The following is a 13,543-nucleotide window of genomic DNA, read 5'->3' on the forward strand; positions in this document are numbered from 1 at the left end:
AGCGGTTCTAGTCAGATGGGTTAAAGTGGAGAATCTTTTTGTCCTTTTACCTATGTGCCCGTGACGGTGACGCACTTGAGCAGCGATTGGCGCCGATTTGCATAGTCAGGCGTAGTAGAAGTCTATCGGACAGCGATGCCACAGACCACGTCGCCGATTTCAACGATTTTCTCTCGTCACAATCAGGTGAGATGCATCATTCCTTGTGCAATTAATACTTTTTAAACTGTTTCCTGTCATTTAAAGGTACATTTAAATCAATTATGTGCTAGTAGGTTAGATTAAAATAAATAATTTATTAATGATATATTCTTTTCTCAGCTGGAGTATCATAATATTAAAAAATTTATTTATTTATTTAAAATATTTTTAAATATAATATTTCTGGGAGTTTTATTAATTAGGAATAAATTATAATATAATACTTTTATTTTTATGCACTTTAAGTACAATTGAAAATTCAATCGATGTTTGAAATATGCATGTTGACATCTACGAAATCTAAAATTAAAGTAATTGTATCAAATTTCATATGCTATTTTCAAATATGCCTTGGATATAGAGTCTTAGAGTACTAACTATTAATAAAGATATCAATATTTGCCAATACAACGCATACTTGGTTCAGTTTAAATTCCAAGAAAGTATATATCAAAATTTAATGAAAATTTAGTGTACTTCAATGCGACTGTTTATGTACACAATATATATTTAATCGATATATTAATTAAATTTGTTTTTAATATGTATATATATAAAATTATTTTTAATAATATATCTAACAACATATACATCCTTAAATATAAATGTACAAAGTTCAAACTTTTAATTATCCCTTTAACTTCATAAGAAAAATTTTGTCACTTTTATAACATATTGTAAATTGAAAAACAATATATTAATTGTTAATCAGGTCACTTTTCGAATATGTTTTGAATTTGTTACACTTTCATGCAACTATTTAAAAATTTGTGAAAAAATTTGTCTTCAATTAATTTTAATTTTTATATGTACAATTAATTTTCTTTTCTCGTGAAACCCTTATACAATGAAATATTATATATTAATATAAAATATATTGTTCAACGAATAAGAAATGATATTTACTTTAATGTACAATTGATATATAATGCATAATTTAAACTCTGTGTTAAAGAATCAACAATATCAAGTTTCTTTGTTTTATTGGATTTTTCAAACAATTAATATCCAAATAAAATTTTTGTTCAGCCATAAAAATATAAATAGTGACTTATTAGTAGATTAAATAATTTTAATAATATAATTAATTTCGTGATTTTATATTTTCTAATATTGATAACTATTCTAAATCGATACAGTATTAATTTTTTTAATGAAATTATTTATGCTAATAATAATTAGTCTCGTTATAATTAAACTCCATTTATCTGATATATGAGTAACCTATTCCTTCTTCGGTTTATATAATAATGAATAGAATATTCAATCATTAAAATATATTATTCTTTTTAAATTAATTATAAGACACGCGATATTATGATTATTGTATGAAAATGCGGTATTAAATAAACGATAACCAGTAAATGATAATGATAATTAGTAGCCCATGATAATAGAAAATTATCTGTATTTTCTGAGAAAACTTTAAGACTTTTTTTTTTAATATTATAAAATATCTGGATATACAATAAAATTTTGCCTAAAAAAATTATCGTTAACTCTCTCTCTCTCTCTCTCTGTCTCTCTCTCTCTCTCTCTCTCTCTCTCTCACTCTTATATTTGTATTGGTATTATATTAATTTATAAGGTCTCAATATGTTTTAAAATGTGATATTTGTTAAGTTAATCTTGAACTTTCATTAAATTTATATTTAAAATATTAGTGCACTACACCATACGTGACATTCATAACAAAATTAAAAATTGTATTAAATTTAACAAAGGGAAGTATATTATATTTGCTTACGAGCATTCTTCAAAATAAATCACATTCATGGAACACTTTTAAAAAATTGAAAGAAAGATTAAGGTACCCTGAAGATCAAAAAACCCGATTGCGTTTGAAATTCTGTGAACAATTTTAATACTCAGTATGAAGTTGTGTACAATTGATTCTATTCCGATTTTATTAATGTTTTCGAAATTGAATTTTTTAGATCTCGGGATTAAAATTTAATAGAAAAAATTTGGATTGATCAACAAACAATTTTCCATGTACAATCTTCTTTTATAAGGTTTTTTAAAAAAAAAAAACTTAAACATGGAAAGTATAAACTATTGAGTATATGTTCGTGCTTAACATTACACGTTATTTTTCACTATATCCGGCCAGATATTCTTATAAACTTAGTTATAATTAAGATTACGTAATTTATAATTGTGAAAATGTAAACGTAGTTTATTAGAAGAATTACGCAGAAGTGTAAAATATGAGTGATAATACTCGCTCATGTGACAATAATAGCTTTAATAAAAACCATAATGGCGGCTGAATCGAAAATGTAGAAACACAATATGACTTACTTATTGAATCACCAACTGATAAATGAACGTTCTTATACCTTTAAAGCCATATCGGCAGAATAATAATCTCATAATTGATTCTGCTCAAGTCGGTGCTAGAGATTAATGTATACAGTGAAGTTTCAGCATTCTACTAGAACATTCTTCGCGGAAGTTTAACTTTAGCTTGCCAATATTGCAGGGATGAGTGATGATGCTGCCGTCGGCGAAAATGCAGATACCGCAAAAGTCAAAAAGGATACCCAAATGAAAAATGTAAACATTCCTTATGCGGGTGGTGTTCCCGAAGTGCCACCTCGCACGAGAAGAAAAGAGATCGGAGATCAGGACCAGCACTCGACGCTAATCAAACTCTCACCCTTCTCCGAAGAGCGGAGAAGGGCCATGGTAAGCGAAACCCTTAAAACACCAGAAGAGAAGCCAATGGAATCGGTATCGGATGAGGCTGCAGTTCTCGAGTGGAAATTACAAGAGGTGTTAAGCCAAGAAAAGCCGATGAATCCAGGTGAGTTTTTTATCGCGAGAATCGCGCCTAATTGTTCCGAGATAAATAATTACTTTATATTATAATAATATAGAGTTCTAGAAATACTGTTATATTATACTTCTTATCAGATTATATCAGCGTTTTTAATTACCTATAAAATCATTATAAAAGAATTGGCCGACAGATAGTTTAGCATCAAAAAGTTAACATTTATTTTTAACAGCAATCAAAAACTATTACAAACCTTAAGAAATACCGAAATAAATTTACTTATAAAGTTATATCATAGATAACGTTAAATCATAATTTTAATAGAGCGATAAACCATAGCGGTGTATTGACATCTCTCCCTAACACCAAATTACAATGTAACATCGCGTTCAAAGGGCAAACAAGTAGAATGACGTACTAAATGCAATTCTTGAGGGTTTGGAAGTGACAATCAAATCAATGTCGCTTGCTTATCAACAAGCATATAAATATCATTTGCTCCTCGAAGTAGCCGTGGAATCTATAAGACGTCGCAAGAGTACGCCATGCGCCGGGGAGGTCAGCAAATCCTCCAACCGTCGCAAGCGTTCGCTTCCGCAAGACGAGCTCCAGCCCGAGACTCTACGTCGGCGGAATTTGCGTCACCAGGAGAGTATCGACCGCGTCACACACTACCTCGATATGCAGCAGCGCGAGCCGAGCGGCGTCGATGAGCTGATGTACCCTAGCGCCGAAAGTCGATTTCAGGCGGACAGGGCCATAAAGGGGGTGGCTATAGGATCCGTAGAGGAAGGAGATGAGGTTTGGACATTGCAGTCGAACATGAAGCTTTTAGATCCTGAGAAGCCCGTTGAGACGGCGACCAAGCGACGTAGTTCCTTGAGAAGGAGACGCGAGGATCCTGTCGAGACCGTTATTAATGATATGCAGGTAATTCCTTATCTACCGATTTTCATTCATTCATAGGTATATGAATTGTTAAAAAGGAGTATAATATTACGCCTTTTATTTTACCGATTGCAATTTATATGCACGGGTCTGAACAAAGAAAATGTTTTTTAGCTTAATAGGCAGTTTGTCGTTTTAGCAATTCACGCGTATCGTAAAATTGTCGATTATAAGAATTAGCGTAATAAAGGAAAGATCTTTAAATGAAATGAATAAAAGGTTAACTTACAGGAATTCGTGTTATTTCATAATATTCAAATTATTATAAGCACTTTACAGCAAAATGCCTACCGTGTTCTTTATGACGATATTTTAACATTTTCTTAAATCTTAAACTATATATATTAAAAACTTGAAGTAGAAGCTATTAAAAGTTTCACAACAGTTTTATGGATTGAAAAAAAAACTCGATGAAAAAATGAGGTTGCAATTTAAGTTGAGGTTAAACTTGATATTAAAAACAAATTCACATTTACTGTACCTATATAACTGTGCACTAATTTAGTTGGTGTCAATTAGCTAATTTTTCCATTAATTCAGAAACTAATATTTCTTCATATTGGTGTAAATATTTATAAAAAGTATTCTGACAAATAGTATTCTGATAAATCAACCTAAAATAAATAAAACCTCGCAGAATCGAAATCTAATTATAATGAATATTGAAAATTTAAGGATCGTTACTTTATTATGGACTTACAGTTGAGTTAATTAAAGTTACATTACAAATCTATATTAAAGAATTATCGAAATATAATATTGAACGACATAAAGTGAATTTTTTTAAATATATACTTTTCTCAAATAAAGGAAGATACCGTGAAAAAAACAGTACGCATATGCTCCGTGGATGAGGAAATTCGTATCGAAAGGTTTGATTCCATAGACACGGATGAGTGGATTCCTTTTGCCGAGCTACAAGAAGTACAATTAGTGACTGCGAAAATTCTCACCGCAGAAGAAGCGGCTGATAATATCTCGAAGCGAGACCAGAGTCTGAGAGATCCCTCAATGGTATGACGCATGCATATTTATTTCTCTGTTAATTTTAAAACATTCATACACTTCTGATATTTATTAAAACATATGAAATTATTAAATTAAGTAACTTATTTTAACTTATTGATATCTTAATGCCAGTTAATAGGTAAATTATTTTGTTGAAAGAATTTTTTCGCAAAAAATCGTAAATATACATGTTGCAATATATAACTAAATTGCGGAAAGTCATTGAGTAATAAAGGACATTTTTCTTAAATTGATATAGTTCTTTCGCCAACATAACCGTAATAAAGTATTTTTCATTTTAACTAAACGAACGCTTACGCGAATTTTAATACATTCGTGTTTCATTAATAATTTGGAATTATTGAATATCCAACATATATACATCATGCTATAATACGCTTAAAAAAATATTATTACAGGACGGAAGAACAACAATTGCGAATCTGATTAGCGATAGAAGTATCCCAGAGGCTCGAGTTCCACCATCGTCTAGCCTAAAACCAAGCGCCTCCGAGAACGCGATAGCCGGTATCTGGAACGATGACAACATGATCTCAGAAAAGAATATCGATCCAAAGATCCTGATGGACCTGTCGCGCGTCACAAGTGATCTAGTGCACGAGCAGTGCGAACAGTACCATTTCGACGAGGAGCACCTCACCGTGACAAAGCCGAAGAGGAAGCTGAGTCGCGTCAGTAGCGACAGTGCATGTGGGGTCAAATCGAATGTTACATTTCATTTCGGTGACAACGGCTGTTTTAATGCGGAGATGCTTTCTGACAGACATTCGCAGGTCAACTTAGTCGCGTATGAACTTAAAGGCGTGATGAGTCCGACTCGTCGTATATTCCAGGCTGAATTGTCGATCGTCGGAAAAATTCATTGCGATAGTGTAAAGGATAATAAATTCAAGAGCCTCATAAACGATAATTCGACTAAGAAATGGAGGAGGTGAGTTATCACTTTGACTGCTTTATAATTATCGAGTATTCCAACTCATCGAATATTATGATCTGATTGAAGAATTTTATAGAATACTTGGGGATGATAAACTATTTATCAAAAACTAGCAAATCATTTTGCTATATATAATGAAGTTTCAATAGTGATAGAGAAAAGGTTTCGTGAAATATTTACCGAAAAATATACCTATACCTAAAGATGATTATATTTTAGCAATATCGAATAATTACAAATTCAATTTGTAAAGTTCTTATGAAAAGATAAAGAATCACTATATAAATTACAAGTCCTGGTTATGCTAAATAAAACTCTTTAAATTTAAGAATGCAATTAAAAATGGAAGCTGCTGCCTCGTACAAACGACGTGTTTGATTCAATATTTAACAATATTATTACTGCAATATCAATACTAGTGTAGTATTCATTTGCTTCATATAAATTTAGTGTGAAGTTCATTCATACTTTAACTAGTAAATATTTATTTCCAATGTCCTGTAAAAGGTATAGTATCAGTGTTTGTTTTCACGCTTAGATTATATAATATGACGATTAGTCGAAAAAAATAAAATAAACATTGGCAATTCCCTTGAGCTCAGTACCCGCTCAGATAACGAAAGCTCCTGGCTTGTATTGTTGATCGATTTAAATAATTTAGAGTTCACTTAATTTTAATCCAGTATAAAAAATATTTCAAAGTTACCGAAACATATGATTTTCACTATGACTTTTAATTTTATGCATCTTTAATCCAAAAGAGTTGTGAAAGAAAGCATTACACATATATTTTTTTAATTTCATAACATATTAATCAGTATATGAATTACATCAAGTTTGTTAAATAAAAATAGATATTATTAATAAATTAATTTAAATAACAATATTTGTAATTTAAAGTGGATCATTTTACAATGGAGTAAATGAAACGAGAAAATAAATATTTGATTAAGGTTTCAATCATTTTTTTAAATTTATATTCATTAATTTACTTGCTATAATAATAAATGTCAATTTATATGTATCCTTTTAGATTTAGATTAATTAAATTTGATTACTAACTAAATAAAAAGAACAATTTTATGAACCGTGAATTAATATACATACTTTTTAATAAACAATCGACTTCCTTGTATAAGTAAAAGTATTATTGCAATGAAAGCAAATATCAAATCCACGTCAAATATGTACGATCGCCAATTTTTTTAAAGATATTTGTACGTCATTTAGATCTCAAATCAATAACAAATAGTAGTTTATTTAGGAAAAATATTCTGAAGAAATTAAAGATACAGTAAATTAATCTAAAAGTTTGATGTAGATTGATTCTATAATGTAGAGTAAAGGTGTAGATATACGACGGAAGCAGTAGAACTATAATACTAAATAAGCATACTTTTAAAACTTTTCATCGGGACAAGCATGTCAACGAATGAAATTACTTAAATGAAGATACATTTTTATCTGAAATTGAAAAGTCACGTAATTTTCAAATCAATAAATCAAATTGAACTGAGGCGCGTGGAGTTATTCCTTGCGCTGAAATAGTCGTACACTTATAGTGCAATAAAATTGACTTACATGCATACTTACTTCGTTATCGCCTACGTAATCGAAATTCAATAACCCAGTATGACTTCAGTATGTTCAATTACTATTATTAAGAAAGAGCAAAATGGATATGAACGCGCACAAGAGGAAAAAATAATGAAACAAAAAATATAGGCCAATGAACCCGTCATTTGCGCGAACAAGACTAGCTTCGTTAATAAATGGCTTCCACGTTACTAAACTAAATCGTGCGGCTGGTTTACGTCTCTAAGCTCATTAGTATTTGTAGCAAAGTGAAAAAAGAAAAACAATGCGCGGTACTAAAAATGTTCGCATAAAACGCAAGTTGACGCTCTCTGATATCGTGCTCTTTCAGCCCTACGTGCTTTCAACTATTTCTGTTCCCCCAAACCTTCATAATTTCACTGCAATTTCACTACGTTGCTGAAGATCTTAGCTACATGTTCCTATTGTTGTAACCCAGTTCAATTTCTCGTTGCCTTTCGTACTTACTCGAAAGTAAAAGAGAAAAGCATCACAACTTTTTAAATTAATTCATAAAATAGAATACTGCAAAATACTATTATAACGTACTTATAGCAAAACTTCTAACTAGCAGTAATGTTATCAATAGCACTTGCCACTTTCATACTGACTTTCATTTTTATCCATTAAGATAGATCTTTACATTTTCGTTTTATATTCAATTATTCACTATCTTCAATCTTCTGTATTAATATAAACTAGTAAAATAAACATTTTAAAAACTAATTCACATTAAACAGTCTTACTCTCTTAGAGGGAAATTAATACAACAATCGGCATTATTATTCACAATGAATTGTCGATGTATTAGTGGACGAAAATCAACAATGAGGGATGCTTGAGTGCAAGTAAACAAGAAACGTATGTAGAATCTGCTAAACCTTCGTGAAACTAAACAAAATGAAAAGTCACAGAGATATTTGTCTTCCTTTCCTTTTTTTTTACATACCTATGTTATGCGTAGTAGGGTGCAGATGTGACAATTGATGCGACAATTGATTGCTGGAGTTTGATTCGTGAGTGCACGAGGTCAGCGTCCGCTTAATGTGCAAGAGGCCCCGAAAACGAATGTCACTTTAGTGCAGAAAATAATCGAATTAAGAACACAGTGAGTACTTCAGTTATGGTATTTATTTGGCCGCGCGTGTACGATTATAACGTGGCGGAGAATTGCCGAGCGTATAAGCTCGTTTATTGAAGTTCACGCGAGGCTACTTAATAATCGCCAACGAATGCTCTCGTACACGTACATTTTATTTTGCAATGTACCTCGTGACGCCTGTTTATTCTCTATTTAATCTCATTGTGCGAACGATACAGTCAAGTAATTTCTTGGCTTTATACAAGCCCATTGTGTGTGAGTGCGAGTGCATGTATGCGAGCGCGCGTGCGTATATGATGGCCATGTGCGTGCGTTATGAGCGAACCACATTGCACGCAACAGCGAAAGACTCGCGAGAGAAACACTAAAATACTTCGCTTTTCTTCTCCGTTTAAAGCTTCTTTTGGCTTTTATAAAAAGACGGTGTTTACTCAAATGTACGAATCACGTATTGTCATCGAAGCAGTTGCCATTGTAATAAGAATTGAATTTCGCATTACAGCTTCATACCCACTAACCTCGGCATCGTAAATTATTCTTCCATCATTTTAAAATGAAATAGAAGTGCGATTTTATATATAAGAAAAATAATTGATTTTAATATAAAATTTTATTTCTCTTATTTCAATTTAGATAAGATAAATCATTTGGTAGTACCCAATTTATATAATGATATTAAATCGTCTTCTCAAAAGACTTTTGAAAATTTAAGTCTACGTAAATATTTTATGATAAATTGATGCCTCTCTTGAAATTTAAGCTAAAATTATAATTCTGAATTTTTAAATGACTAGGAAAAATTAACCTTTAAACTTTATTAATTGAAATTCTTTAAGAAAAAAAAGTCGCTGATTTAATATCTGAAAATTTTTTATTTTTTACTCGCATGTCCACAATTTTTCCATCATTTGAAAGATTATTTATTATGAATATGAATATAGTTGCTAATTAAGTATTCATCATCGGAACCCTGTATTTAATTTAAAAACAAGTAGCACTCAACTAATTAAAAACACCTTTTCGACTCATTTGACTTTCCTTAAATGAAACACCAATTTATAAACATAAATTGATTTCTTCGGGAAAACTATTATCATAATATATTATGAACATGGGGAGAATAACGAATAGTATTAAGTATGAGAATTGCTAATGTTAATTCTCCATATCCGTTTCAAATTCACTTACTTTCGCTTGATTAATATATTTTTCAATTTCTCGATCTCCTCATCGCACACGAAAATGCACACTACCATTTGTGTGCACACATATGGAGACGTGTTGAGCGAAGCAAGAGTGCGCAAGAACAGACTGCTCTATGCCAAAAACGGACATTGAAGAGATTCATTAGAATCTCGGTTATCGTTAGTGTAAACTAGTCAAGCAAGCACTGAATTGGGGAAATTTCGACCTTTATTCGCCGTTGTTGTCGCTCCGCACAGCGACCTACATTCCTCACGGCAATTAAATACTGCTCGGGGTTTCTAAAGTCACGCGCATAATCCAACCTATGTTCGCTGCGAGTCCGGTTACATGGAAGAAAGCTGACGAATAATGCGAATGTATATGCAAAGTCAAAATGCGCTCACAGTAAAGGGGCTTGAGGAAATATTGAGAGCGAAAGTCGATGCTCGTGTTACCGACTGACGCAGTTCCCGAGAGGATTAGCCGATGACGAGTCACGCTTAACCTGAAGGCCGAATAACATTTCGCAATGTTCGGTTAAGTGATATATTACTGTACGCGATGTTTGAATTCTAAAATTGAAGAGAATTGATATCTTTCTTACTTATAACTGATGCTTCCGCTTGAAAATCTTCACTTTTCGGCAACAAGCAAAATAATCTTATAGAAATGAGTGTATCGTTACGAATTTAAGAATCCCAATTCGATTTATTAATATACATTATTATTAATATACATTAATAAAAAATTAACTTTTTTTCATAAATATTTCACTTATTTTTAGTTGCATTTATAAAAACACATCACTCCGATATGATTGACTACAATCGTGGATCGGGAAATCGAATTACTTATCGCGCATAAGCTAATGATTCATTCAAATTTAGCATCGGATGTAACATTGATGAACCTTCGATAAGACTAAAGCAACTTTAACGGAAGTCAATCAAATATCTGATAAAATGTAATTTTTTAGAGCAGCGTATAACTTGACCAAGACATAGTAAATATAAGATTACATTATATTACAAATATAATCATCTTAACATTGAGGAGTGTTCACTATTTATTATACCTGCAGCACTAAATTTAACTAGTAAGATAAAAAATGAAACGTATTCTTAACAATAAATACAAAAATTAAGTCTTTTGTTATAATTTATATAATTTTTTTAATATTAATATTAAAATTATATTTTTATAAATAAGATAATCCATTGTTTCGACGCAGGTAAAAAATTTTAAAAAATATCCGCATAATAATAATAATATTAAACGGACAATGCAATTTACTTATTAATATGAATAATTGCTTATTAAATATCGTACTAATTACAGAGTAATAAAATTCCAAAAATTACACCAATCATAATTTTCCTAATTCATTTTCAAATAATTTTTTAATACATAAGTAAAAGTGATAACATCGAGAAAAAAAGTGTCAATTTATGGACTTATCAATTCCTTAAAAGTTCGTATGAATACAAAAATCTTAAAGTGGAATTCCATATCTTTAATTTCAATGTGACCTAGATTCGGTATCTTTCAATTTAAGTAATGAACGGTAAGGGGATGTGGAATTCTATACTATAAGCCTGCTCCGCAAATAAACACTTTTGTTCATTCTTTTGATAGATTGGATTATATATAAATAACATACATTATATACATAAATTATAATTTAATGATATATAAAAATGAAAATTGGTTGAGTAGTAGAGCTTTATTTAATAATACAATATTTGTTGTACATTACACTCCAATAACTTAGTAAAATTATTATCCGTTGAATGTGATTATTACATCGATTATTTTTATGTAATCATTTATTTTTATATTATGTAATAAGCGAATATATTGTAAAATTTATTGAAATGATAATTCGGTTATAGATATAAGTTAAAATAATATTGTTATTAAAAAATTGCTCTAATTTATGTGTCAGTATGAGTTAGCGTTAGCAGTCTTATTCTGTAATCTGAGTCGTTGAATATAACTATTAGTCACTCTTAACTTTTGAATTTAAAATTACAAGTTAAGTTTTTAACTACTTTTTTTACAATTTAACATTAGATTTAAAAATAACTGTTGATTAATTAATACGTTTATAGAGACTTTTGGTAAAAGTATAACATATAATATTGTTACGAATTAAATAAATCTATTTATTTCAATACATTTTTTCTTAAATAAACCGTTATAAACTACATTATACATCATTTTCCAAATACAATGTATTAATTATTATATGATGCACTACATATAAATTTCATTTAACTAAAACTATTAAAATTGCCTCCTTACTATAACAGGGAAAAATAAAATAAAATTATCGACCGATAATTAAAATATGTATTACACTTAATAATTCTGAAAACTAATAAAAGGTATTTGTATAATCTAAACAATAACTCAGAATTAATATAATTAATGAAATACATAATATATTTTCAAACTTTATGCATGAGAAAAAAAATTTGTTAAATGGTATTTATATTAATATTGATTTTGGAAATATTATTTTTAATTCTATTTTGAATATAAATATATTTTCGGCAACTAATCATAGTGAATAGTTTCGTATTTTCAATGATAGGAAATGAACGTACATTCTTTCATCTAATATTTCTTAGAAAACTTTCCTCAAAATTTCGCGGAACCTTCATTTTATTAAAGTAAAAGAATATTTATACTTAATCTAAGGGAAATTAAAAATTCAAAGTACACATGGAAAAGGTAAAATTTTTAGTCCGAGCGCATTCTGCATGGAAATTATAGAAAACTTGAGCATTAAAATGTGCTATAAAATATTCTAAAGATATTATGAAATTAAATTATAAATGAAAACTTACACAAAATATAAGCTTATCAGGAATACAATTATTTAGATCTTATTAAGAGCAGGTTATGCAAATATAATGAAAGTAAATGAAAAAAGAGATTCAAATAGAAATAATTATTTCAAGGAATTAACAAAACGCCTTGTTCATTATGATAAGAATGCTCCATAAAATTAATACTTTCCTCCCAACCGCAACAAACTTCAAGGCAAGTATTTTAATCGCTATTTACTTTTCGGCCAATCTCGATAATATCAATGTCCCCACTTGAGTGACATAAAGGGGTCGACCTCGTTCCTTCGAATCATCGATCCTCGAACACTGAAAAAGTCTGTTGGGCCGTACGAAAAGAGCATACGGCATGACGCGCGCCGACGATCAATCGTTAGTGCCTCGAACACCCAGCGAATCTGTGTGACGGGTCGGGGAGAATGGGGGAGAGGGGAACGCAAGTGAAGAAAGAAGGTAAATAATGCTACTCGTCACCCGCGACTAGAAGCCCCCCCCCCCCGGCCGTGCGCACGCACCCAGAGCAAAGCCTTAGCTAAGAACCGCTGGGCCGCTGCTTACACAGCCCGTCTGCTTTAATTCCCGAGTACATGCGCGCGCGCGCGCGCGCGCCCCCTTATTAGATCAGCCTGTAAGCCTGTTTGGAGTGAGCCGCTTGTCCCGGAGCTTCAGTGCCAACGGACACCCCGGTGACGGCGTAACGCCACCCTCAGAGAGATCGGGCACCGGCGTCGCGGCATTCGGCCACGCCGGGAGTCCCACGGTTAGTGCGAGTCCAGTCTGTAAGTTTCACAGCCGCGAATTTTAGACTACAAAAACCAACTTGGTAATTATAGGCGGCAGAGCGCACGCGGAAGTGCGCTTCAATTGCATGTATACTATATGCTTTTGCTAGGCATGGCGACATTCTAATC

The 13,543-nt window shown here is 31.2% G+C and overlaps 1 protein-coding gene across 1 annotated transcript in view; it reads left to right on the forward strand.

Moving 5' to 3' along the window:
- The window catches only part of LOC105367624 (uncharacterized), a 127,616-nt gene that overhangs the window by 78,779 nt on the left and 35,294 nt on the right, over positions 1-13,543 (forward strand). The window contains exons 18-23 of the mRNA XM_011506392.1: positions 84-186; positions 2,687-2,979; positions 3,392-3,913; positions 4,742-4,945; positions 5,359-5,891; positions 13,336-13,455. Coding sequence (XP_011504694.1) covers positions 84-186; positions 2,687-2,979; positions 3,392-3,913; positions 4,742-4,945; positions 5,359-5,891; positions 13,336-13,455 — 1,775 coding nt within the window. The remainder of the gene's footprint in view (positions 1-83; positions 187-2,686; positions 2,980-3,391; positions 3,914-4,741; positions 4,946-5,358; positions 5,892-13,335; positions 13,456-13,543) is intronic.

This window comes from Ceratosolen solmsi, unplaced genomic scaffold, assembly GCF_000503995.2.
Source record: "Ceratosolen solmsi marchali unplaced genomic scaffold, CerSol_1.0 scaffold7, whole genome shotgun sequence".
Classification (NCBI taxonomy): domain Eukaryota; kingdom Metazoa; phylum Arthropoda; class Insecta; order Hymenoptera; family Agaonidae; genus Ceratosolen; species Ceratosolen solmsi.